Here is a 27,490-nt window from a genome sequence, read left to right on the forward strand (position 1 = left end):
CTGCGCAGCTATTGTTGAAGCCAGAAGAGCAAGAGCGAGAGCTGCTCAGTGCCTCTTGTTCTGCTGGCTTCAGCGATAGCTGTGCAGCTGGCTCTGGCTTTTCAGGGAGGTGGGAGAAAGGACAGAGGGCAGCCCGTCTGTCCCTTCTCCCACCTCCCAGAAAAGCCGGCAAGAGCCGCTCTATCTTTAAAGAGCGAGTGTGTCTGCGGCTCTTGCTGGCTTTTTTTGTTTTCCTCCACCCAAAAATAGTGCTTCTTATGGTCAGGAGTGTCTTATAGAACGAAAAATACGGTAATTGGAAGAGGGGAGCAGAGGTGGGCAGGCACAGCCACCCAGAGTATCTATGCAAGAGTTTTTCAACCTTGGGCCCCCAGATGTTGTTGGACTACAACTCCCATCATTGCCTGAAGCCAGCTCCCCAGCCTGGGGGATCCTTGCATCTTCCATGCAGAGGACCCGATCAGGCCAGCACAGAGCTTGTTGAGACAGGAGTGTGAACAAGCTGAGAATGTGGGCTTGGGAGAGCACATCTTTGCTGAAGACTCTGCTCTGCCATGTGATGCCCCAAATCTTCCAGGCACGTGGATGTTGTGCACGGCTCACTTCCATAAAGCAGCATGCAAAACACGCAGCCTGGTAGACCCTCATTTTGGTAATGCATGTGCACAGATTACAACTCTGGGAGGTGGGTTTGACTGGGAGAGAGACAGTCCCAAAATCGCAAACTGAGCGAGGATTTGAACAGCAGCACCCCCGACAGTAGCCTGGCATTGCTGCCTCTCCCTTATCTCACTCTACCACTGGGCTGAGGTGAATGCGCACATTTCTCTTTTCTGTTTCTATTCGCGAGACACCCGTGAAATGCCGCAGTTCCACGCTCGGCCTCTGGGGACACACTTGGTTCGCTCCGCTACCCATCAGCGCCCACCAGCCTCGCCATCACTCCGACCGTCGGTGGTACCCGAGGGTCTGTCCGTTTCTCTCCCACGGGGAGTCCCCACCCCTCTGCTTTTTGCTTTGTTTGCGCTAAAATGCGATGTGGTGCTGGGAAGGGCCGGAGGTGACAAAAGCGGACAGTGAAAAGTGGCTCTGCCCCGAAGCCCCGGAAGGGGAGATCCCGAGGGAGCGAACGAGAAACTGGGGGATCAATCCGTTTGCTTTAAAGTAGGAGGATGTGTAGGACTATGGCTGGCCGACACATAACCACCCGCCCCAGCGCCATCCTTCCAGCGGTCTGCAACCCGGGAGTCTTAGAAGGAACAGCCAAGATGGGAAATCTACGGCCCTCCAGAGGCTGTTGAACTCCCATTAGCGCCAGCCAGCACGTCCAGTGGTCAGGGATGATGGGAGCATGTAGTCCAACAACTCTGAGAAAGCCAAAAATTTGCTTCCCCTCCCATTCCTGAATTCTAGAGGGTTTGTAAAGGACTATCGATGCCAAGAAGAGCCCTAGAGTAATGCGAGGGAAATGCAATTTCTTCGCACGTGGGGCAACGCGTTGCAGCTATATCAGTGCAACTTAAATTTGAAAAGTACTGGGGTGCGGGTCGATCTCTGCAGTGGGAGAGGCGGCTTTGTAAAAGAAACACCACCCTGTTAGACGTCAGCGCCGCTCGCTCTCCTTCCCGCAGCAGGCTCGGGGTGGGGTCGGGCGGAGATGCAGGAGAGCTGTGCCCGGGGCGTGTCCCGTCTCTCCCTCCAGGCTCCCTGCGCCTTTAAGGACTCCTCCTCTCCGCAATCCCCACCGAAGGGGAGGGAGCCGTCCCTGCCGAGGCGCCTTCCGTCTCCCCAGGAGCATGGGCTGGGCTGCCGAGCCAGAAGCAGCGGGCCAGCAGTGTCCGACGCGCGCGGAGCCCGCTCTCCCTGCGCGACAGTGGCGGAGCGCGGGCCCGTCGAACTAAAGCCGTCGAGGGGCTGCCTCCAGCTAGGCGCGCCGAGCTTGACTCCCGTCGCCGTCTTAGCCGCGATGGCTCCTCCTTGGCCGCCCAACGGGACGTGGCTGGGGGCAGCGGGCGCGGCGCCGTCGGGGAACGGCAGCAACTGCTCCGGGGCGGCGGGCAGCCTGGGCCGGCAGGGGGCGTTGGGCGCCGCTCTCAGCCTGGCCGTGCTGGTGACGGTGGCGGGCAACCTGCTGGTGGTGGTGGCCATCGCCAAGACGCCGCGCCTGCAGACCATGACCAACGTGTTCATCACCTCGCTGGCCTGCGCCGACCTCATCATGGGCTTGCTGGTGGTGCCCCCGGGGGCCACGCTGGTGCTGAGCGGCCGCTGGCCCTTCGGCACCACGGGCTGCGAGCTGTGGACGTCGCTGGACGTGCTGTGCGTGACGGCCAGCATCGAGACCCTGTGCGCCATCGCCGTGGACCGCTACCTGGCCGTGACGGCGCCGCTGCAGTACGAGGCGCTGGTGACCAAGGGCCGCGCGCGCGGCGTGGTGTGCCTGGTGTGGGCCGTGGCCGCCTTCATCTCCTTCCTGCCCATCATGAACCACTGGTGGCGCGACGGCGCGGACGAGGAGGCGCTGCGCTGCTACGAGGACCCGCAGTGCTGCGACTTCGTCACCAACATGCCCTACGCCATCCTGTCGTCCATCATCTCCTTCTACGTGCCGCTGCTGGTCATGCTCTTCGTCTACGCGAGGGTCTTCGCCGTGGCCACCCGGCAGCTGCACGCCATCGAGAAGGACAAGGGCAGGTTCCTCCAAGACGCCGCCAAGGGCTCCCGTCGCAGGAGACCCTCCCGGCTCCTGCTGGCCATCAAGGAGCACAAGGCGCTCAAGACCTTGGGCCTCATCATGGGCATCTTCACCCTCTGCTGGCTGCCCTTCTTCGTGGCCAACATCCTCAAGGTCTTCGCCAGGGCGCTCATCCCCGACCAGCTCTTCCGCTTCTTCAACTGGCTGGGCTACGCCAACTCGGCCTTCAACCCCATCATCTACTGCCGCAGCCCCGACTTCAGGTGCGCCTTCAAGAAGCTCCTGTGCTGCCCCAGGAGCGCCGATCGCCGCCTCCACGCCGTCTCCAAGGACCTGCGCCGCTGCCCCTGCGCCTTCAGCCCCCGGGCCCCGTCCGAGAAGGAGGGCGAGCCCATCGCCAAGGGAGCCCGAGAGGACGACGACGAGGAGGACGAAGACGTGGGCTCCAGCAGCGCCAGCAGCCGCTCCAGCAGCCGGACTGGCGAAACGAAGCTCTTGTACCTCGCCAGCAATGGGCACGGCTGCGCGCAGCGCCCCCTGCGGGAAGCCCAGCTTCAAGGCACGCAGATCACTTTGTGCCCGCAGCTGGAAGAGTAGGTGTCAGGAATGTGTCCGTGGGATGCGGAGGGAGGGGTGTCTTGAAGATGCAGGGTAAGGTTCCTGCACCTAGTGTCTGCCAGACGCTGTTGGACTACAACTCCCTTCAGCCCAGCCCATTGGCCATACTGGCAGGGGCTGATGGGAGTTGTAGTCCATAACATTTGGTCTATAGCAGTGATGGCCAAACTGTGCCCTCCAGCTGTTTTGGGACTACAGCTCCCATCATCCCTAGCTAACAGCACCAGTGGTCAGGGATGATGGCAATTGTAGTCCCAAAACAGCTGGAGGGCAAAGTTTGGCCACCACTGGTCTATAGCAATTGAGGAAGGGGTAAATATTGTACTCTTGTCAGTGGCGTAGCGTGGGGGGTGCAGGGGGGGCCGGCCGCACCGGGCGCAACATCTGGGGTTAGGGCAAATCCACGGGTTAGGGGGCGCAAATTACTTGCCTTGCCCCGGGTGCTGACAACCCACGCTACGCCACTGACTCTTGTTGTCCAACAGTGTGCCACAGGGTGGTGTGGGAGGGGAATGAAAAGGGAAGGAGTCGCATGTTTACTTGGAAGTAAGTCCTGGTATGTTCAATGAGGCTTGCTCCTTAATTAGCGCGTTTTGGATTGCACCCATCATCCTGGGACTGGTGCCCAGAAGGCTGCATCATGGACTGATTACTCAGAGCTTAACTCTTAAGACTTACAGGTGTAGCAGGTATAGAGAACCTTTGGACCTCCAGATGTTGTTGGACTACAACTCCCATCACCCCCTGCCAGTATGGCCAATGGACTGGCAAGCAGTATGGCAAGCAGGACCAATGGCCAGGGGTGATGGGAGTTGCAGTGAAATCTGGTGGGCCAAAGGTTCCTCACCCTTGCCTCAGAGTTTATGCTTTCCTTGAAGAAGGTATCAAATTTAATCTAGCATTTCTTCCGGTTAAAGAAGTCAGGTGTCAGGTGACGGGGAAGCTCTGCTGGAAAGCAGTCAGAGTAGACAGCCTGGAGCTCTGGGGACAAGTGATCTGAGTGGGTATAAGGAAGCTTCCTGTGCTATTTCTCTACTGCAGCATTTCAAAGAGCTGCACACTTGAAGGAAGGGCTGTGACTTTATGGTAAAACATGCTTTGCATGCAGAAGGTTTTCGGTTTAATCCCACGAAAGCCACTGCCAGTCCATGTAGACCATACTGATCTAAATGGACTCATGACCTGATTTGGGATAAGGCAGCTTCCTCAGATCCTCTGCAGTGCTTTCTTTCAATGTCAGTTCCCCCAATTTTTCTTTTTGGTCCTGCAGTTTTCAAACATGATGGTGTGTGTGTGTAGGGCTCCTTCATTTGTTTCTCTTTCCACAGAGATAATTGAATTGTAGAAAATTGCCCCACATTCAGAAATGGTGGGATTTTCCTCCTGACCTCTGAATATTTATGTTCAGAAAGATCAGGACCCAAATGCTCCCAGCCCATGAAGGTTGGGGGTCCCAAATTTGTCTAGCTACCAATGGGGATGCTGTCAGCCTGTCTAGGAGAATGGATTACACAGGAGCAAGTGAAAAGATGGATTGGGGGCATCTGATCCTGCTTTCCATGTCGACTTAGCCTCCACCCTTGATATAAGTGAATACCTGGAAGCATTAAGAGTGTCATTGCCATGGTAGGTGCTGTGCACAGTGTAAATAGCCCCTGGATTCAGGGAGTTTATAAGTGCAGCCAAGACTGTGAAAGGAGCTAGTGCAAGAGTAGGAATGAGGGATGGGGAGGAACCATATCTGGTGTCACAGCTGAAGGCACAAGCTGTGTGCTCATTATCATTACTCTGGCTCCAGTGTGCTCTTACCACTGGTGTTTGAAGCTGTGTACACATGACATTGGCCACAATCCACATCTATCCTGGACTTCCTTGAGAAATACTGGTGTTTGATGTGTTTTCCCTCAAACCAGGTCACTTTGCAGTTAAGCTGAGGTGTGTACATTTGAGATAGCTGGTTGACATGTGCAGATGACAGCCTCCTGAATAGGAATTGTCGGGAGGGGTTTGCAACCAACAGGTAGTTTGCACTGGGTGAAGACATCCCCCTCCCTCTCTGATGGGTTGCAACATTTGCAACATGCAAATGCGACCTGAAATGCAGCCCCAGGTGGGTGGCTGGGTGGGGGGTGGCAATCATGTTTCGTTTTAAGTCTCTACTGTGTAGATAGCCGCAGTGAGTTTATGTAGTTGGGTGGTCTCCTTGTTTTGATCTTGGCTTTGCTTACTGAAACTTTCTAGTACATAGGTAGGCAAACTAAGGCACGGGGGCTGGATCCAGCCCAATCGCCTTCTAAATCCGGCCCGCGGGCAGTCCAGGAATCAGTGTGTTTTTACATGAGTAGAATGTGTCCTTTTATTTAAAATGCATCTCTGGGTTATTTGTGAGGCATAGGAATTAGTTCATTTACCCCCCCCCAAAAAAAATAGTCTGGCCCCCCACAAGGTTTGAGGGACAGTGGACCAGCCCCCTGCTGAAAAGGTTTGCTGACCCCTGTTCTAGTACTTTCCATTCTTTGGCTGTTGTGCTGCAAGTTCCTGTATATTAGAAAAATGGAAACGTTCAGTGCATGTAAAATTCAGCCTCCAAAAGAAAATGTAGCTGGAGGGGAGGGAATATGACACAACCTTGGGGGGGGGCAACATACTCTATATGTTGCACAGAATGTATGTATAGGAGCACCTACCATTTTTGTTAAATAAAGTACAGAAAGTTGGAGGGGGAGAATCTGGAGCAGAGACAGAGGCTGATTTAGGGGAGCAAGACTGGTTTACCCACACTAGGCGCCAGGCAAAGAGGTTGCTGCAGGGGGCGCTGCAACAATGAGTTAGAATGGAAGGCAAGGGGGGGTGCGCCAAATTTTGGTGCTGCACAGGATGCCACTGAAATTTGGAAGCCCAAAGTCTGTCACTGGCAGAGATGTGGTATGTGTCTATGCATGACTGTGTGCCCTCAATCCTTCTCCCACTCCACTTTTTCTGCTCCAAGTTGCACCCCTTACAGAATTCCCAATGCCTGTCAATAGCCTTTCAAATGTAATATCATTTCACTTTGGGTATAACCACCCATCAGTTTACCCTACACCTTTCCCCCAGGAAAATCTGTGGTTTAGCACTGATTCAGAACAAACGGCAATCAGGTTCTCCACAGATTGCCATTTGTTCTGATTTAGCACTAAAGAGTGGTGTTTTTTTTAGGGGTATTATCATCATCATCATTTAGATATATATACCACCCCATATCAAAATACCCTAGGGCTGTGTACAATATTAAGAACGTATTTTACAGAGCATAAGAAAAACAATACAGAGCATTATAATAGGCAGTGTACTAATAAAATCACCATAACAGGAAAGCAGCAGAGCAAAGGCAGAACCACTTGGATCCATGCCTACAAAATGTGGGACAAACAGAAAACTGCTTGGACCCGTACTTTCTAAGCACGAGTCAAGCGGAAGTGTGGACGAGCCCCTCAACAAGAGGTTGAGCATGTCAGCTTAATTAAGCAAATGATGAATGCAGGGGGGTGTCCCATCTCACTGCGGCGCTTAAACTCATCTCCCAGCTCACAGAGTCAACTTTACCAGTTTCTGGAAATCGCAAGTGAGGAGAGTTTTGCTGTGCTCAGGTCTTGCTTGCAGGCTTCCCACCAGAATCTGGTTGGCCACCATGAGAACAGGATCCTGAACTAGACGGGTCTTTGGTGACGGTCCAGTAGGTCTCTTATTGTGTTGTGCTTGGCTTTGGATACTATACAGCAGGAGCCATGTATGTCTTCCTCAACATGATGCAGGTGGCTGGTGTAGACTGAGTTGCTATGCAAGTTATCTTGCAGCTGCTGTCATTTTCGAAGGCAAAAGTTCACACATCTGTGTTTTAAATACAGATGAGGTAGTTCCTCACCCCCTGCTGTGTTTGGGGAAGCAGAGCAGATATCGTCTATGACAGCTTCCAGTCTTTGGTGTCCCTCCGTTCCTCTTCTTTCACTGCCAGGGACAAATTAAGAGGATGAATGAGAACAAATCTCTTTGCATCTTGGTTGCTCACCCCAGGCAACTTCTGCTTGGCACACTCAAGTGGCAAGTGGTATACTGTAGATGCCTTTGGCCCCTTGTCACCCAAGACACTAAAACAGATGTGGGGAGACCGTCGCCTCTAGATCAGGCATCCCCAAACTCGGCCCTCCAGATGTTTTGGGACTACAAGCCCCATCATCCCTGACCACTGGTCCTGATAGCTAGGGATGATGGGAGTTGTAGTCCCAAAACATCTGGAGCGCCGAGTTTGGGGATACGTGCTCTAGATGCTGTTGGACTCCAGCTCCCATCAGTCCCAGCCAATGTAACCAATGGTCAGGGATGATGGGTACTGAAGTCCAACAATACCTGGGGGCGGGGCACAGTCTCCTCATTCCTGTGCTAAAGAGTGCCTATGTCTCTTATTTGTGGCCTGTTTCAATCTTGCTAATGTGCAATGAGGGCACATTGTGTGGAAGACCAAGCAATTATACCACTTCAAACAGCCATAAGGTAAAGGGAACCCTGACCATTAGGTCCAGTCACGGACGACTCTGGGGTTGCGGCGCTCATCTCGCTCTATTGACCGAGGGAGCTGACGTACAGCTTCCAGGTCATGTGACCAGCATGACTAAGCTGCTTCTGGCGAACAAGAGCAGCGCACGGAAATGCCGTTTACCTTCCCGCTGGAGCGGTACCTATTTATCTACTTGCAATTTGGCGTGCTTTTGAACTGCTAGGTTTGCAGGAGCTGGGACTGAGGAACGGGAGCTCACCCCGTCGCGGGGATTCAAACCGCCGACCTTCTGATCGGCAAGTCCTAGGCTCTGTGGTATAACCCACAGCGCCACCCGTGTCCCTCAAATAGCCATAGATCCCCCCCAAATACTGGGAGTTATAGTTTGTTAAGGGTGCTGAGAGTTGCTAGGAGACTCCAATTCCTTCTGCAGAGCTTCTGTTCCCAGAGTTCCCAAGGAATAGGGAATGACTTTGAAACCACTCTGAGAACTGGACTAATTTATTAGGGCTTGTCTTCTGTTTCTAGGAAACTGCCCTCCCCCCAGATGTTGCTGGATACACCCCCGACCATTAGCCATTCACCCTTCACCCAGCAGATGCATCCCATCATGTGTTTCAGGGTGAACATTGACATTCTAACTATGGTATATTTGTGAAGAGTCACGATGTGGTTGTAGCTCCCTGGCAACTCATATTCACAGGTTCATAGAAGGCGGCTTTATCTGTCCATCCAATCCAAGTGTGACTAACTTTTGGCCCTCCAAATGCTGTTTGACTAAAACTCCCCATCAGTTCCAGCAAGCATGGCCAATAGCCAGGGGTGACTGGAGTTGTAGTTTTGCAACATCTGGAGAGCTACAGGTTCACCACACCTGATCTAACCCAATCTAGCTCAGGACTAGCCAACGTGGTGCTCACCAGTTGTCACTGAGCTACAACATCCATCATCCCTGACCATTAGCCATGCTGGCTGGGGCTGATGGAAGTTGCAGTCCGAGAGCATCTGCATGGATACCAGTTTGTATACTAGTCCAATATTATCTAGTCTGACTGGCAGTAGATTTCTGGGGATTCAGACATAGAAAAGCCGTTCCCATCACCTGTGACTGATGTACTTATAACTAGGGATGAAACAATCGTTGAGACGGCTAGAGCGCCGGTGGCGGATAACTCATTCTGAATCTGACCGGACACGGGTTAGAGCTCAACGTCGAGCCTACCAAGTGGCGATAGCGACGGCGAAGAAGACTTTCTTCACCGCCTCTATTGCATCTGCAGAAAACAGCAGCAGGAGACTCTTTCAGGTGGTTCGCAATTTAGCGGAACCACCTGTAACATCGGGGCCCAGTACGGGCCACATGTTCTCCTGCAATGATTTTGCAAATTTTTTTGCAGATAAAATCGCTCAGATTCGGGAAGAAGTAGACTCCACCGTGGGAGCAGGGCCGGGGCGGGAGAGTGCTAGAGTCCTGTCTGGTCAAGTTGTGTGGGATCAATTTCAATCTGTTACCTCCGAGGATGTGGACAGGCTGCTTGGACGAGTGAAGCCAACCACCTGTCTCCTGGATCCTTGCCCATCCTGGCTTATAAAAGCTAGCCAGGAAGGACTGGGCGATGGGCTTCGTGGGGTGGTGAATGCTTCCCTCCGTGAGGGAGCCTTCCCAGACCCGCTGAAAGAGGCGGTTATTAAACCGCTTCTTAAAAAACCATCTTTAGATGCGGCCACGATGGCCAATTATCGCCCAGTCTCAAACCTCCCATTCTTGGGCAAGGTGATTGAGCGAGTGGTTGCTGAACAACTCCAGGCACGCCTGGAAGAAGCGGACCATTTGGATCCCTTCCAGTCGGGATTCAGGCCTCATCATGGGACTGAAACTGCCTTGGTCGCACTGGTTGATGATCTCCGGCGGGCTAGGGACAAAGGTGAGAGCTGTTTCCTAGTTCTGCTGGATCTCTCAGCGGCGTTTGATACCATCGACCATGACATCCTTCTGGACCGTCTTGAGGGGCTGGGAGCTGGGGGCACTGTCATACAGTGGTTCCGCTCCTTCCTCCTGGGCCGTGTTCAGAAAGTGGTGGTGGGGGATGAGTGTTCAGACCCCTGGGCTCTCACTTGTGGGGTGCCTCAGGGTTCTGTCCTCTCCCCCATGCTTTTCAACATCTACATGCAGCTGCTGGGAGGGATCATCAGGAGGTTTGGGCTGGGTGTTCATCAGTATGCAGATGATACCCAGCTCTACCTCTCTTTTAAATCAGAACCAGTGAAGGCGGTAAAGGTCCTGTGTGAGTGTCTGGAAGCGGTTGGAGGATGGATGGCGGCTAACAGATTGAGGTTGAATCCTGACAAGACAGAAGTACTGTTTTTGGGGGACAGGAGGCGGGCAGGTGTGGAGGATTCCCTGGTCCTGAATGGGGTAACTGTGCCCCTGAAGGACCAGGTGCGCAGCCTGGGAGTCATTTTGGACTCACAGCTGTCCATGGAGGCACAGGTCAAATCTGTATCCAGGGCAGCTGTTTACCAGCTCCATCTGGTACGTAGGCTGAGACCCTATCTGCCTGCGGACTGTCTCGCCAGAGTGGTACATGCTCTGGTTATCTCCCGCTTGGACTACTGCAATGCGCTCTACGTGGGGCTACCTTTGAAGGTGACCCGGAAACTACAACTAATACAGAATGCGGCAGCTAGACTGGTGACTGGGAGCGGCCGCCGAGACCATATAACACCAGTCTTGAAAGACCTACATTGGCTCCCAGTACGTTTCCGAGCACAATTCAAAGTGTTGGTGCTGACCTTTAAAGCCCTAAATGGCCTCGGTCCAGTATATCTGAAGGAGCATCTCCTCCCCCATCGTTCTGCCCGGACACTGAGGTCCAGCTCCGAGGGCCTTCTGGCGGTTCCCTCACTGCGAGAGGCCAAGTTGCAGGGAACCAGGCGGAGGGCCTTCTCGGTGGTGGCGCCCGCCCTGTGGAATGCCCTCCCATCGGATGTCAAGGCGATGGACAACTACCTGACATTCAGAAGACATCTGAAGGCAGCCCTGTTCAGGGAAGTTTTTAATATGTGACATTTTAGTGTATTTTTTATCTCTGTTGGAAGCCGCCCAGAGTGGCTGGGGAAACCCAGCCAGATGGGCGGGGTACAAATAATAAATTATTATTATTATTATTATTATTATAGGGATACTTTCCAGAGATTAGGAACATTGGGAGCTGCCTTATATAGAGTCAGTCAGTTTGCCCATCCAGCTCAGTATTTTCTAAATACAGTCATACCTCCGCTTACGTATCCCTCAGCTTACGTAAACTTCAGGATACGTAAGCAGCAAACCTGGAAGTATATTTCTGGGTTTTTGCTGCATGCAGAAGTGCTCTACCGCTGCACATGCATGCACAGAAGCGGTCTCTCCGGTTGTGGAAACCTTGGGATCCGACCGGAGTTCCGGAATGGATCCCGTCCACAACCGGAGATACCACTGCATCTACACTGTCTGGAAGTGTCTCTATTTCAGGTTTCAGACAGGGCTCTTTCCCAGACCTACCTGGAGATGTTGGGGGTTTAACCTGGGAGCTTCTACATGCAAAGCAGCTTCTCTACCAGTGAGCTATGCCTCTTCATCAGTTTAGCCATATAAGTTAACCAGACTTGGGACTTCCCTATTAAGATTCTAAGACATTTAACTGGTAGTATTTTAGATGGCATAGTACTATCTCAGGACTTTAAAGACACAAACAGGGTGGATTGGTTTTTGTGTTCTTAAAGTTGGAGCTGGATTTTAAAGTGAGGGCTGCTGTAAGTCTGAGCTCTTAATCTGATGTCCCAGGACTTTTTGCACATGCTCTTCCATTGAGCCCTGGCCCTTCCTACATCTCAGAGTGTGACTCAGCCCCAATATATCTCAGCGGGCAAAGAGTCCTTTGGTCCAAACTATACATTTCACACAAATGTCAGTGGGAGAAGCCTGCTCATGTTGGGGTGGGGTGAACTGGTGAGAGGAGGACCCTGAGGAACATAGGAAGCTGCCTTATACTGAGTGAGACCCTTGGTCCATTGAGCCCACCATGGTCTACCCTAGCAGGCAGCATCACCTCTAGGGATCTCTCCCATCCCTACGTGAGAGATGCTGGGGATTGAACCAGAGTCCTTCCAGATGCAAAGCAGATGCTCTACCACTGAGCTACAACCCTTCCCCATCTCCACCCTCCACGCCCAGCGTTTCAAATGTGTGTTTGCCCTGGTCAGCCCTCTCAAAGGGCACATACACATAGCATGGCAATGTGCATTTAGTGCTGGATGCGAGTGCTTTTTTGGGGTGCTGTACACATGACATCATCCCCAAGTCATCCCTGGCCCGCGCTACTTGCCAATCTAAAGTGCATTCTGCTGTGCTGGGTATCATTCATTTTGTGCCAGTAATGTACTTCTTGAGCACTTGCTGCCTGGGTGAGTACTACACAGAGAGAACTTACTTGGGTTTCTTATACTTACTAGTCCCCTTCAAAATAGGATGCAGTACAGTAACTCTGTATACCAATATAGTATACCAACACACTAAATTCTAGCTCCTCACTTTTGAAAGGTTGGGGGAAATGATTATTTTTTTTAAAGGACTGTGGAAACACTAATTGAGAGGTGGAAATTAGTGAAAATGTGCTCATCTGCGTGTACAGATGACACAGAAGTACAGTGGTACCTGGGGTTACATACGCTTCAGGTTACATACACTTCAGGTTACAGACTCCGCTAACCCAGAAATAGTGCTTCAGGTTAAGAACTTTGCTTCAGGATGAGAACAGAAATCGTGCTCCAGCAGTGCAGCAACAGCAAGAGGCCCCATTGGCTAAAGTGGTTAAGAACAGTTGCAGGTTAAGTACGGACCTCCGGAACGAATTAAGTACTTAACCCGAGGTACCACTGTAGCTGCTGCTTTAGATTAATTGTAAGTAGGTAGCCATGTTGGTCTGCTGTAGTCGAAACAAAAGAAGTGTGCATGCACACAAAAGCTCATACCAGTAACAAACTTAGTTGGTCTCTAAGGTGCTACTGGAATGAATCTTTTTATTTTTTATTTTGTTTCACTTTAGATTAGGTTATTGTGCAAAGGTGGGTTTACTTGCTAGCCACTATATGCAAGGGCAGCCTGTGAAAAAATGTCCTTGGTGTGTTTCAAAGGCTACACATGTGCACAGCCTAAGTGGTTTCTTCAGCAAAAGGAGGGTCTTGGCATACATTGCTGAACTGAGAACTTATTTATTGCTATTTGATTTGATTTTTATCCTGGCATTTTTAAAAAAGTGAACAGCTGCATTTTTATCACAGCTATCCTGCTTCTACAACCCCCTCCCCCGCGCTTACCCTCCCCCTTCCTATCTGTACACATTTACAGATTGGGCATAAATTACAGAATAGCTTCGCTTACATCCAGTGTCCATATAAAATGTCAAAAATAGGCCTATAGGACATCTCAGCGTACTAAAGTCCGCAAATAAGATATTAAGAATAGCATTACTAATAAAGAAAGAAACAAAAGCACATTCCGTTCTTAACACTGCACTGAGCTTACTTCTTAGACTCTTTTAGAATATCTTGAAATGTATCTTCTTCCTGGAGTCTGAAATATCAGCCCCATTTGTAAGCAGAAAGTTCCAAAAGGTCTCAAAACCAGGGTTCAACAGTGGGGACAGTCAGCGTCTTTCAGTTTTATAGGAGGATAGGCTTGGCCACCAATATGTGTCTAGACTGTGTCCTTGTCTCTTCAACGGACAGCTCTGGTTTGAGGCAAATATGCCCCCACAAAAGGGCGCATGTCTTTAATTTCTAATGATTCCTCTCATACCATGTTGCATGCTGCTTTGAAAGCTGGAAAAACAAGATGTAAATAATGGGTTATTTTTCCAGTACTAGCCCTGATCAGAGTAGACCCATTGCAGTTAATGGACAAAGCTAACGTAGGCTCATTAATTTCAGTGGGTCTGTTCTGAGTAGAACTTAGCTGTCTACATTGCACTGTAACAAGCACTTGCATTTATTCCTTTATTTCATTTTACACCCTTCATTTCTTCAGTGCAACAGAAGAAGTTCCCAGAAGGTCTTCTGTCTAGATCAGGGGATGGAGAACCTCACGCCCTGAGACCAGCTATGGCCCTCCAAGCCTCTCTTGTCTGGCCCTCATTACTCCCCCTACACCACACAACCAACCTTGTCCACAATCCTCAGAGGCCCTGCTTTGCACCCCAAGTGTTTTTGCCTGGCTAGAGCATGTCTTTGATCTCCGATAATGACTCTGGGTGGAGACTAGAGATGGCTGTGTAGGAATTAACCTATCATTACAAAGGTACAATGTACATCTGTCGCTCCATCCACTTTTGCCTCTGGCTTTTCGCACTGTCAGTGTGGCCCCCAGAAGGCTATGCGGCCCTTGGGCTGGAAGATCTCCCCACCTCAAACCATTTAGCTTTAGCTGTTAGCCTATATAGAGCGAGTTGGAAGAGATCACGAGCGTCATCTGGTCCAACTCCCTCCAAAAGGAGGAATCCTTTGCCCAACGTGGGGCTTGAACCCACAATCCTGAGATTAAGTCTCATGCTCTACTGCCTGAGCTATCCCGCCCACACCAACACACACACTTCAAGTGAGTCAGACCATTGACCTCTGGAGTTTAATACTGTCCTTTCTGATTGGCAGAGCTGACATTCTCTGTCTGGAAATGTCAAGGTTTAAACCCTAGGCATGCAAAGTATGTACTCTGCCTCTGAACTAGGGGTCTCCACAGCAACATCTTCAACCCATTACACTATTTCCCCCAACTTCCCCAGTACTTACAGTTACATTCTTTCCCTCACCTCCTCATGCCTCCATACAGATGGCCATATGCATTTCGTTCTTGTGGTTGGGTATTTTTGCATCAATCTCATGCTGTCTTCTTGCCCATAGTTCTAAGTTTGATCTTATTTTCTGGGAAAAACAGGGTTGAGGGGGTTGATTTGCAGGTGAGATCATGAAGCAAGCCATGCGTATACTTTTCTAAAAGGAGTCAGCCACTGAAAGAGGGTACCTACATGAATGGATGCATGCATCCCGATGCAGTGATACCCAAACTGAAAAAGTGGGCTGGGCTAATGCAATGTAACAAATCTAATGTACTGGTAATAAGGGTCTTCAGGATCAGGCCAATGGTCCATCTAGTCCAGCATCCTGCTCTCACAGTGGCCAACCAGATTTATTCATTTAACAAAATGTTAATGGGGATAGCTCAGTCAGAAGAGCGTGAGACTCTTAATTTCAGTGTTGTGGGTTCAAGCCCCACATTGGGCAAAATATTCCTGCATTGCAGGGGGTTGGACTAGATAACACTCGTGGTCCCTTCCAACTCTGCAGCTCTATGATTCTATATACAGTGGTACCTCAGGTTACGGTAAGTACTTAATTCGTTCTGGAGGTCCGTACTTAACCTGAAACTGTTCTTAACCTGAAGCACCACTTTAGCTAATGGGGCCTCTTGCTACTGCCGCGCCGCCGGAGCACAATTTCTGTTCTCATCCTGAAGCAAAGTTATTAACCCAAGGTACTATTTCTGGGTTAGCAGAGTCTGTAACCTGAAGAGTATGTAACCTGAAGAGTATGTAACCTGAAGCGTATGTAACCCGGGGTACCACTGTACTTCTTGAATGCAATCAACCCTAAGTGGTCCAGCGCCAAGGGCCTTCTGGCAGTTCCCTCACTGCAAGAAGCCAAGTTACAGGGAACCTGGCAGAGGGCCTTCTCGGTAGTGGCACCCACCCTGTGGAACACCCTCCCACCAGATGTCAAAGAGAACAACAACTACCAGACTTTTAGAAGACATCTGAAAGCAGCCCTGTTTAAGGAAGCTTTTAATGTTTGATGCATTGAAAAGGTAAAGGTAAAGGTACCCCTGCCCGTACGGGCCAGTCGTGTCCGACTCTAGGGTTGTGTGCCCATCTCACTTAAGAGGCCGGGGGCCAGCGCTGTCCGGAGACACTTACGGGTCATGTGGCCAGCGTGACGAAGCTGCTCTGGTGAGCCATCACCAGCGCACCACACGGAAACGCCGTTTACCTTCCCGCTATAATGCGGTACCTATTTATCTACTTGCACTTAGGGGTGCTTTCGAACTGCTAGGTGGGCAGGAGCTGGGACTGAAAGATGGGAGCTCACCCCACCGCGGGGATTCGAACTGCCGACCATGCGATCGGCAAGTCCTAGGCACTGAGGTTTTACCCACAGCGCCACCCGCGTGTTTGATGCATTACTGTATTTTAATATTTTGTTGGAAGCCGCCCAGAGTGGCTGGGGAAGCCCAGCCAGATGGGCGGGGTATTATATTATTATTATTAGTAGTAGTAGTAGTAGTAGTAGTGAAAGCAGGAACTGAGTGCAACAGTATTCTCCCCACCTGTGTGATCTCCAGAAGCTGGTATTCAGGGGTTATGACACTCATCTCACTTTATTGGCTGAGGGAGCCAGTGTACAGCTTCCGGGTCATGTGGCCAGCATGACTAAGCTGCTTCTGACGAACCAGAGCAGCACACAGAAATGCCGCTTACCTTCCCGCTGGAGTGGTACCTATTTATCTACTTCCACTTTGACGTGCTTTCGAACTGCTAGGTTGGCAGGAGCAGGGACTGAGGAAACGGAGCTCACCCCGTTGCGGGGATTTGAACCACCGACCTTCTGATTGGCAAGCCCTAGGCTCTGTGGTTTAACCCACAGCGACACCCGCGTCACTATTCAGAGGCATACTGCCTCCCAACTGTGGATGTGGAACATAGCTGTCCTGGTTAGTTCCAGAGATATTTCAAGCAACTATATACACAAGGGCCGCAAGACGAATCGGAGATAGAACAATTCTTAAAGAAGAATGGTTTACCAAGATTGTCATTGCGTAATAGAACTATCCTGAACTACAAAATAACACAACAAGAGATGGAAGAAGCCATCCAGAACATGCAATTGGGCAAATCTCCAGGGCCAGATGGTCTTACCTCCAAGTATTATAAGACATTGAAAGACTATTTGATATACCCACTAATGGAGGTTTGTAATGAAATTATGGAAGGGAAGAAGGCACCAGAGTCGTGGAAAGAGCCTTTCATCACGTTGATACCCAAACTAGAAACCGAAAAGACACAACTTAAAAATTACCGCCCCATCTCCCTCCTGAATGTGGATTACAAAATATTTGCAGACATTTTAGCAAGCAGACTTAAAAAAGTGTTAAATGAAGTGATTCACAAGGACCAGGCAGGCTTTCTCCCAGGTAGACATTTGTTTGCAAACACAATAAACATTATTGACATTTTGGAACTCCTGCAGACAAATATTAACACAAAAGCAGTTCTGATATTTATAGATGCGGAGAAGGCCTTTGATAACATTTCTTGGAAGTTTATGAAGAAAAATTTGGAAGGAATGGGAGTGGGGCGGGGGTTTCAGAATGGGATAGAGGCAATTTATTCGGAACAGAAGGCAAAATTGATAGTGAACAATGTGGTAACAGAAGAGTTTAATATTGAAAAAGGAACACGACAAGGTTGTCCTATCTCCCCTTTGCTATTTATATCGGTCCTGGAAGTGCTCTTAAATATGATTAGAGGAGACCGGTTGGTGGAGGGCATTCAGGTCGGAGCGAAACAGTATAAACTTAAAGCATTTGCAGATGACCTAATATTGACCTTACAGGAGCCAGAGCCTAGTACCAAAAGGGCACTGCAACTGATCCAGGAGTTTGGTCGGGTGGCGGGATTCAAACTTAATAAGCAAAAAACTAAGGTTTTGGAAAAAAACTTGACCCCTTCAGAATCAGAAAGGTTTCAGAAAGAGACAGAATTAAATGTGGTTAAGAAAGTAAAATACCTAGGGGTAAACATAACAGCCAAGAACATGAACTTATTTAAAGATAATTATGAAAAATGTTGGTCTGAAATTAAAAGGGATCTAGAAATTTGGTCAAGATTGAAGCTTTCCTTGTCAGGACGCATTGCTGCTATTAAGATGAATGTATTGCCAAAAATGCTGTTTTTGTTTCAAACTCTACAGATTGTGGACAAAATGGGCTGTTTTGAGAGGTGGCAGAGAGATATTTCTAAATTTGTCTGGCAGGGCAAAAAGCCCAGAATTAAGTTTAAGATATTAACTGATGCTAAAGAAAGAGGGGGCTTTGCCCTGCCAGACTTAAAGCTGTACTACGAATCAGCAGCTTTCTGCTGGTTGAAGGACTGGCTGCTTCTTGAAAACACGGATGTTTTAGATTTGGAAGGATTTAACAATGCTTTTGGATGGCATGCATATTTGTGGTACGACAAGGTTAAAATACATAAGGCCTTTAAGAACCATGTTGTCAGAAAAGCATTGTTCAATGTCTGGATAAAATATAAAGACTTATTGGAAAACAAGACCCCAAGGTGGCTATCACCAATGGAGGCTAAGGCCCCGAAAAGACTCAATATGGAGGCCAAATGGCCGAAATATTGGGAAATAATAGAAAAAGATGGAGATAATTGGAAGCTGCAGAGTATGGAGAAAATAAAAGATAAAGTGCGAGATTGGTTACATTATGCTCAGATTAAAGAAGTTTTTAAGTTGGATAAAAAGATAGGATTCCAGGTGGAAAAATCAAAGTTAGAAACAGAACTGTTAGAATCCAGCTCTAAGACACTTTCAAGAATGTATAACTTGCTGCTAAAATGGAATACACAGGATGAAACGGTTAAAACAGCTATGATAAAATGGGCACAGGACATAGGGCATAACATTATGTTTGCTGACTGGGAAAAGTTATGGACCACCGGTATGAAGTTTACGGCATGTAATGCCTTGAAAAAAAATATTATGAAAATGATATACAGGTGGTACATGACCCCAGTCAAGCTTGCAAAGATATACCATTTGTCTGATAACAAATGTTGGAAGTGTAAAGAAGCTGAAGGAACATTCTTTCACCTCTGGTGGTCCTGTCCTAGAGTGAAGACCTTCTGGGAAATGATATATAATGAGCTGAAAAAGGTATTTAAGTATACCTTCCCTAAGAAACCAGAGGCCTTCCTTTTGGGCATTGTCGGCCAGAGTCTGCAAAAGAAGGACCGAACTTTTTTTATGTATGCCACAACAGCAGCAAGGATACTCATCGCTAAAGGCTGGAAAACCCAAGATTTGACCACACTGGAAGAATGGCAGATGCAACTGATGGACTATATGGAACTGGCAGAAATGACGGGCAGAATCCGAGACCTCGGAGAGGAACTGGTGGAGGAGGAGTGGAAGAAATTTAAGGACTATTTACAAAAATACTGTAAATTGTACGAATGTTAAGAAAGATGTAAGATTCGTAACAATATGGCTCCAATAAATTAGTAACAAGGAATATAAATTTAAATGTAATTGAAAGATAAGATAAATTTTGGATAAAAAATATCCTAGAATTAACTTTTAAAGAATAAGAGTTATTTAAACTCTAAAATTTGAGATTCAATATTGGACAATTATATAATATAAATTGAACTAAGTAAATAATTTGCTAGAAAAATTTATGTGTTTAGAGTGCAGGAACAAGAAATGTGAGGAAGTCCAAAGATGAGAATGAAATGTGGTTAATGAAAAAGAACATGTTTTTATGTATGTTGTTGTTTATTGTTTAAAAATTTAATAAAAATTATTATATATATAAAAAAATAGCTGTCCTGGTTAGTATCCATTGTTAGCTTTATCCTCCATGAATTTGTCTAAGCCTCCATGTTCCTGGAAGGAAATTCTGTAGTTTAATTATGTGCTTTGTGAAGAGGTACTGTATTTTTCGCTCTATAGGGTGCACCGGACCATAGGGCGCACCTAGTTTTTTTGGCTGTCTTGGCTTCCTCTTTAGCCACGCACAACCTCTCCAGTCTTTGACAGAAGCCAAGACAGCGAGCAGGATGGATCCCGCTCGCTGTCTTGGCTTCCTTTTTAGCTGCGGGGCTGGGGCGGGGGAAGCCCGAGCTTCCCCTGACCCCAGCCCCCAGAACGGGTCCGGGAGCGGGGGCGAGGTTGTGCGCAACCTCGCCTTCGCTCCCAGAGCTTGCTGCTATCTGCAAGCCTTCTGAGCCCGGCGGGAACTCCTGCCGGGCTCCGAAGGCTTGTGGATAGTTGCCCAAAGCCCGGGGTGCGCAGAACTGCACTCCCCGGGATTCGGGCTGCTGCCTGCTATCCACAAGCCTTCTGAGCCCGATACTTTCTTTTGTGTATCCTGAATCTTTCAGCATTCAGCTCCACTGGATGTCCCCAAGTTCTAATCTGCTCATCTTCTGCATGACAGCTCTTCAGACACACCTCATCCTTACATGAATACCAGTAACACATTGAATAAAACTTGTCAGTTTTTGGACACACCCCTCAGAGGGGCCCATTTCAGCTTATCTTAATTAATTTCAGAAGACTTTTTATGGGTAGCAATGTGGGACAGTGGTTAGAATGCTGGACCAGGACTTGGGAGGACAGGATTCCAGTCCCTACTCAGCTATGAAGCTCGCTAGGTGACCTTGGGCTGGTCAAGACTGAGACAGCCAAACCTACCTCACAGGGTTGTTGTGAGGCTAAAATGGGGAGGGCCACCTTCACCTGCGTGGGGGAAAGGTGGGATACGGTGTATATGTAATAATAAAAGAGATACAATACGAAATGTGCCCATGACAGACTAAACAGAGGACGAGAGAGAGAACACTTTGAGGATTTGCTCCACGGGCAAATCTGCTCTGATCAGATGCAACTTGTGCATTAAAACACCTGCGTCGAACAAGACCCAGTTCTCAATGCTGTAAAAGATTGGCTAAGAAAAAAACCTGACTGGTAAATTAAACTGTTTTCATTCTTGTTGCCTTTTTCTTTTTTTAAAAAAAGATTTCCCACCAAAGAAGTGACAGATTGTCCTAGAATGTGAGAGAAGGAAGAAGCCAAAGAAAATACAGTGAGTATCCCCCTTTGAAACTCTGAGCCAAATATGCAGGTTGTTTGATAGATTCTGCCTTTGAACGCAGACTCAGTTGCCTTTGCTTTGGATAGATTATTACAATCTGCTATATGAGGGACTGCCTTAGAAGATTGATCAGGATGACATGTTCTGTTTGCTGATGCTCTAAGGATGCAGTGGTGGCAGAAAAATTACTGATGGGCCAATAGTGGGTATAACCTGTATTTCAGAAGTGGGAAACCTCCAGCCCAGGAACCCAATTTCGCCTGTTAGGTCAATTTCCCCAGCCACCTGACATCATCTGCAACGTAAGGGTTGCTGCAGGTGGAGACACAGCTGGGTCCTGTGACTGGAAAACACAGTTGAAGTCCCTGTGCATCAACTGAGGGTTCAATCCTGCTTGCTTACGGTGCTCAGTCTAGTGCTCCGGAGGGAACTCACTGGTGCACTTGAACTCTGCTCACTACTTTCCCTCACCCCTGCAGGCCAACTTTGACAGGATGACAGAACCACCCACCTGCCAATCACCTGACATCATTAGATTGCCATGTGTCAAAGTTGGCCCATGGAGTGTGTTGAGGGAGATAAAGATCTAGCCTAGTAGGCCAAAAAGGTTCCCCACCCCTGCCATATTTGGTCATGCAATATAAACTGGGATCCTCTCCTTGGGGCTGCTTTGCAGTTGAATTCTTCTTACTGTACTTGCAGTTGAATACTTCTTACAAGGTACTGTGTACCTTGGAGTACCCCCAGAAAAGAAGCCCTGCTTGAGCCCTAGATGGAGGATAGAGAAGTATGTTTGTGTGTGTGTATGTGTGTAGAACCTAGGCTACTGTTCAAAGGTAGTGTCTGCATTCATGACCGCACCCACTTTTGCCTCTGGCTCCACCCACCACTGGCATGCAGTCCTGAGATCGCTGCCCAGAAGGAACTGTGGTCCTTGGGCTGAAAAAAAGAATAGAAGCACAGAATGGCAGAACTGTCATCTAGATTCTAGTCCACCCCCCTGCATTGCAATAACCTCTTGCCCAAGGTGGGGCTTGAAGGCACAACTCTGAGATTGAGAGTCTCATGCTCTACCAACTTGGTTATAAAGATCCTCATGCCTGCTTTGAGTTCTCCCATAACTACTTGGAGAAGATGGAGATGGAAGCTGGGACCTCCTGCATATAAGAGCTAATACTCTCCCTCTCAGCTCCAGCCCTTCAGCTGACGAAGCAGGATTCCAAATCCCTCTCTAGGTGATCTGATACCATGTACAGTTAACACTCTGAGTTGGAGGGCAGCTGCACAAAATGGGGAGCCTCCTCTGCTTGTGGGGGCTCCCTGTGCTTTTCAGAACCCTAATTCCCCCCCAGGGTTCTGAATCATGCCCCCGTTCATTTGAAGAGGCTCAATGACTTCTTGGCAAGCTCTTTTAGTCATGCTGTAAGATGCAGATATTGCACAGGAATGGAGAAAGCTGTCTTAGTTAGACTATTAGTTCGGTATTGGCAGCACATCTCCAGTGTTGAGTAGGGGATCTCCCACAGTCCTACTGGAGGTTGAACCTGGGTTCTTCTGCATGCAAAGCAACTGTTCTGGCCCCAGGCTATGTCCTTTCCCAATCCTTGCTTTAACCATGCAAATTAATCAGATCAGGGGGCTTTTCTACCAAGAATTCAAGAAATTCAACCAGTCGTATTCTTTAGACAGCAGGAGAAAGAACCACAGCACAGTCACAGAACCTTCAAGAGAGACAAACAGGCTGGACAGTTTTTGTTTTTTAAGGTTGGAGCTGGATGGATGTTTGGGCTGCTGTAAGCCTGAGTTCTTAATCTAAAGCTTTGGTGACTGCATGTGGATGTTGGACTGGACAAGAAGGCAGTCCAGAGGCAGGGATTGTAAGTACAGGGAAAACATCAGAAGCGCTTTCTGTCCTCAAGCTTACCCAGAGAATTTTATCTTTCCTGCTTACACTCGTAATCTTCTTAGTGCTCCCAGGATCCAAATGCCATATTTGGAATTTGGAAAGCATATCTGATTTTGTTCTATGCCTGAGGCTTTTAATTTAAGATGCTTTGGTGCTTTGTTTGTAGTGAGTGACTAATAAGTATTATTATTAGTTATTATTATTTCAATTGATATCCTGCTGTTCCTCCCAAAGGAACCCAGGGTGACAAAAACATTAACACCAACAACAGCAATCTAAAAGCATTCTAAAAATAGTGATCTCCGGGTTGACAGGAAGAGTGTTTCTTAGCCGTCAAATGCCTGGAAGGTTTTCAAATTCCTCCTGAAAGGAGGAGACAGATGAACCTCACCTGGAAAGGTTTTCCACAAACAGGGAGCTGCCACTGAAAAGGTCCTGTCAAAGGCCCCTGGGGACCAAGAAACCCCCACCATTTCACCAGCTGGTTGTGGAGATGGTTGAAATTGGGGAAGCCACTGTTTTAGGTACTCTGCTCCCGAGTCATTTGTATGCCCCTACTAACACCTTGAATTGAGCCCAGTACATTAAAAGTAACAGGGCTTCTCCCAAAGCATCCTGGTAACTGTAGTTTGCTGGGAATGGTAGCTCTGTGGGGGTGAACTACAGTTCCCAAGATTCTTTGGGGAAAGTAATGTGCTTTAAATGTATTTAAATTATTACTGACTTTCAGGATTTTATTTTTTTAAACAAATCCTGTTTACCCCAGCATTTGATGGCTGAAAGACACTGTTACTGGCAACCCTGAGATCACTGTTTTTCAAAAAATGTTTTATTATTGATGTGTTTTCTGCTCTGGGCTCCTTCAAAAGCAAGGGTGGGATATAAATTAAAATAATAATATGAATAATCCAATGTTGTGCTTAGAGTTTCAGACCCAGACCTGGCAGAGCACCCATTCACTGGGTGATCTCAGGGCAGTCACTGCCTCTTAGCCTAACCTACCTCTCAGGGTTGTTGTGGGGATTAAATTGGAGGGGGGGGGACCACAGATGCCCCCTTGAGCTCCTTGGAGAAAATGATGGGGCATTAATGCAAGGAATAAAATAATAACTAAATGATAATGTTGTGAATGTGCCCCGTTCCCTTGTTGGGCTGGGGATTCTAAAGGGCACATTTAGCTGAAAAATGCATGGGAGGGGGAACCCTTCAGACCTTCCCACTCAGTGGAAGGAGGATAGGAGTCAGGGTAAAGCAGTTGTGGGTAGGAATTTTGCGGTTGGGGACAGTGGCCCCCATTCTCGTTGTGTGACTGCCTGCATCCACAGAACACATTTATTTAGAAGCCTCTTCGTCAAAGAGCTCTCTAAGCGACGTCCAGCTAAAGCTGTAGAGCAAAGACAGCTAAAATCCACAGAATCATTTAAAAGGCAAATCTTCATAGTATATTTCCCCTTAAAGTGCAGATAAAAATAAGCCAGACCTTTTAAACCATCTTTGACACTTGGGTGAGACAAGCCACCTGTCAGTTGCCTGGCAGCCTTATGATCCAGCAACTTCTCTTCCTTCCCCTCACCTGATGCCATATATACCGTATTTTTTGCTCTATAAGATACACCAGACCACAAGACGCACCAAGTTTTTGGAGGAGGAAAACAAGAAAAAAAAATATTCTGAATCTCAGAAGCCAGAACAGTAAGAGGGATCACTTCTCAGTGAAAGCAGTGATCCCTCTTGCTGTTCTGGCGTCTGGGATAGTTGCGCAGCCTGCATTCGCTCCATAAGACGCACACACAATTTCCCCTTACTTTTTAGGAGGGGAAAAGTGAGTCTTATAGAGCAAAAAATACGGTAACATCAGACCTGGGGGAAGTGGATTTGGTTTCAGGGAGAAACGGCCTCGTGAGTCAAATCCTCATCAAATTTTTTTATATACTGCTGTTTGTCCAAGGCCCCCAAAGAGGTGAATAGATGAATACACCCCCAAAATACAATAAAAGTGCATCAGCTAGAAACACAAAAATACAAAACATAAATCTGGTAAACCAATGAATAAAGATATAGAACAGGAAAAACCCAGGCGCACCATGAATCACACCTCGTGCATTTGTGAGTCGCATTCCTGCTCTCACCGCAAATGCCAACTGCCCATCACAAACCCTGTCCTCAACAATAGGGTTCTCCCTGGAAACAGCTGCAGCTGTGGCAAAGTTCTTACGGTTGCTGCCTGGGAGCAGGCTTGCCTGGCTCAGGTTCCCCAGCCCCTGGCCTAAAAGGAAATAGTGAGGGCGTCTGTCTAACATCAGTGAGCAGAGAGTTCCAAAGCACAAGAGTGGCTCCTTGCCCCAGTGGGACTCAGGTGTGCTGAGAAGCACACGATGTCTTGTCTTCTTGGTTTACTCGTTTTCACGGCTCTGCAGGTACAGTGGCAAGGGGCCAGCATTTTGCTGGAGTAAAATGTGTGTCACCTTAGAATTGCTTTTGCTTTCGTTGGCTTTATGCCTTAGCTTGGGACGGAAATGGTTTATGGTTTATTTCCCCCGGAGAGAAATCCACCAGGAGCTCCGAAGAACCAGTTATGCAATCAGTTCACACACACTTGCTTATTGATTCCAGCTCTGTGTGTTTGTTTGCCTTAATGAAACCTAAGCCTGGCTTGATTTGTCAATGACAGGCTAAATTGCTGTGTTGGATTAGGGTCTGTTGTTGTCTTTGATGGGAATTGACGTGCATCAGCAAACTGTTATTTCCCTTTTCAAACTCCCTTTTCTTCTTTCTTTTCAGGACAGCAACGCAAGCTTGGCTAGGAGGGGTCTGGATCTCCTGATCGCCAAATAATTATAATTGACTCTACATCAGTGTTCAGAAAAGAAGGAGGAGGAAAAACTCCCTTTTTAAAATTACCAGTTTGTTCCTTTTGTGTTCAGTTTGGGGAATGGCTATCATGTGCTCCCCAGAGACAGGGAAGTTGCCGTCATCTGATAGGGATACTCCAGAGGGGGTTATTTTGGTTGAGAAAGGACAGAAGTAGTTACTCTGGATCCCAGAATCATCAGCTATAATTTAACTTGCTAGTTAAATTACAAATCCTAGAAGCAGTTCTGTCCCTTTAATGCTGTTTCTCCACCCAAGATGCTCACTGCTGGTTTAACATGGAACTTACACTGAGGGAATACAAGTCCTTCATCCATAGTCCGGCTATAAGCCGCTTCTATGGGTGCTTACTTGACATGTATAGATGTCTATCTTTTTGATGCTGACTCAGGTATTTTGAAATGCACATGTCATAATTCCCCTTTCATCCAGCAGCCAGTCATTGTGAAGAAGGAACAACAACACTTTAAGCAAGTCATGATGGCTGGATGAAGCCATTCCTTAATGCAGTTTCATACTTACAACAGAGGCAGCGAAGGTGTGTCCCTCCTGACGTTGATGTAGTCCTTCTTCCAGCAGCCCTAGCAAGCATGGCCAATGGTCAGGGATGTTAGGAGTATTTGGAGGGCTCCAGGTTCTCTGCTGCTAATCTGCCAATAGGCAAACGTAGCAAAGGTGGGGTAGGGCTATGGATTTTGTCATGATTGGTTTTGGTAGTGATGGTCAAGGATCAAACAAGGGTGAATATGGAATCATGCTTCAAGACAGCCGTCTCCAACCCAATGCTCTCTAGATATTTTGGACTACAAGTCCCTTCAACCCCAGTCAGTGGACAGAAATGATGGGATCTGTAAAATAAAATATATGGAGGGCACCAGGTTAGGGAAGACTGTTTTAGGCACTGTTGTTCTGCAGTGATGGCGGAGAATAAACAGGGGTGGGCTGTCTTATCACCACATTTCAGGGTTTCCAGCATTTCAGCTGGTCGTTTGATTTGCAGGTGCTAATTTGCAGGTGCTAATGTTTATAGCAGTATGCCGTCAAAAGCTTCCCCTGCTGATTTTTAGGGACTGAAACCTGTAAAGCAGGTGTAGGGAACCAGTGGTGAACTACAACTCCCATCAGTCTTAACCATTGCCTATGCTTGCTGGGGCTGATGGGAGTTGCAGTTCAGCAACATCGAGGCTGTTTCCCACCTGCCTGGCTAGGCAGCAACCCTGCTATAGCTCAATGGTAGAACATATGCATTACACCCAGAATGTTCCAAGGTTCTCCAATTCACCCATCAGGTGGCAGCTGACAGCTGACCTCTGCCAGAGACCCTGGAGAGGCACTGCCGGCCAGAGTAGACAACACTGGGCTAGATGGATCAGTAGCCTTTGCTGATAGAAGGCAGCTGATTAGGTTCATAATAATTTCCAGAAACATTGCATTTGCTGGATTTCTCTCTCATGCAGTTTCAAAATCCCAGGGTGGGACTGAGGAATGACAGTCTAGCTGCTGTGAATTTTTGTGCCCTATACTGCTGATTGATCCATCTATTGTATTTGTCTGGTCCAACTTTGTCTGCAAAATTTCACCTTATAGCTGCGACTTCCAAGGGGCCAGATGCAATTCATCCAAGCCTCTTCCAATCCAACAGATTTGCCTTCAAGAAGCTATCCCATAAGGACATATTCTCTCTCTCTCTCTCTCTCTCTCTCTCTCTCTCTCTCCGTTGAGCAGCCAGTTTCAGAGGAGAACAAGGATCCTCTTAGCAGAGCTTTGGCAAAGGCCCTTTTAGCTGTTTAGAAGAGCAGGAAATATTGGCACACATAGCTTGCCAGTCAGGAGCGTGTGAAGCTGCTTCTGTTGACATTTCCTGATCTACACAACTGTTAGAGTCCTGTGAGTTCTGATGTC

The 27,490-nt window shown here is 48.1% G+C and overlaps 1 protein-coding gene across 1 annotated transcript; it reads left to right on the forward strand.

Annotated features, from left to right (window-relative positions):
* Positions 1-247: 247 nt before the first annotated feature.
* Positions 248-27,286, forward strand: ADRB3 (adrenoceptor beta 3). Its single transcript, XM_081843305.1, has 3 exons — positions 248-3,288; positions 20,736-20,802; positions 25,499-27,286. Exons 1-2 carry the CDS (start codon positions 1,658-1,660, stop codon positions 20,773-20,775), a joined length of 1,671 nt encoding a protein of 556 aa, XP_081699431.1. The 5' UTR covers positions 248-1,657; the 3' UTR covers positions 20,776-20,802; positions 25,499-27,286.
* The last annotated feature ends 204 nt before the right edge of the window (positions 27,287-27,490 follow it).

This window comes from Podarcis erhardii, assembly GCF_964252035.2.
Source record: "Podarcis erhardii genome assembly, chromosome: 16".
Taxonomy (NCBI): domain Eukaryota; kingdom Metazoa; phylum Chordata; class Lepidosauria; order Squamata; family Lacertidae; genus Podarcis; species Podarcis erhardii.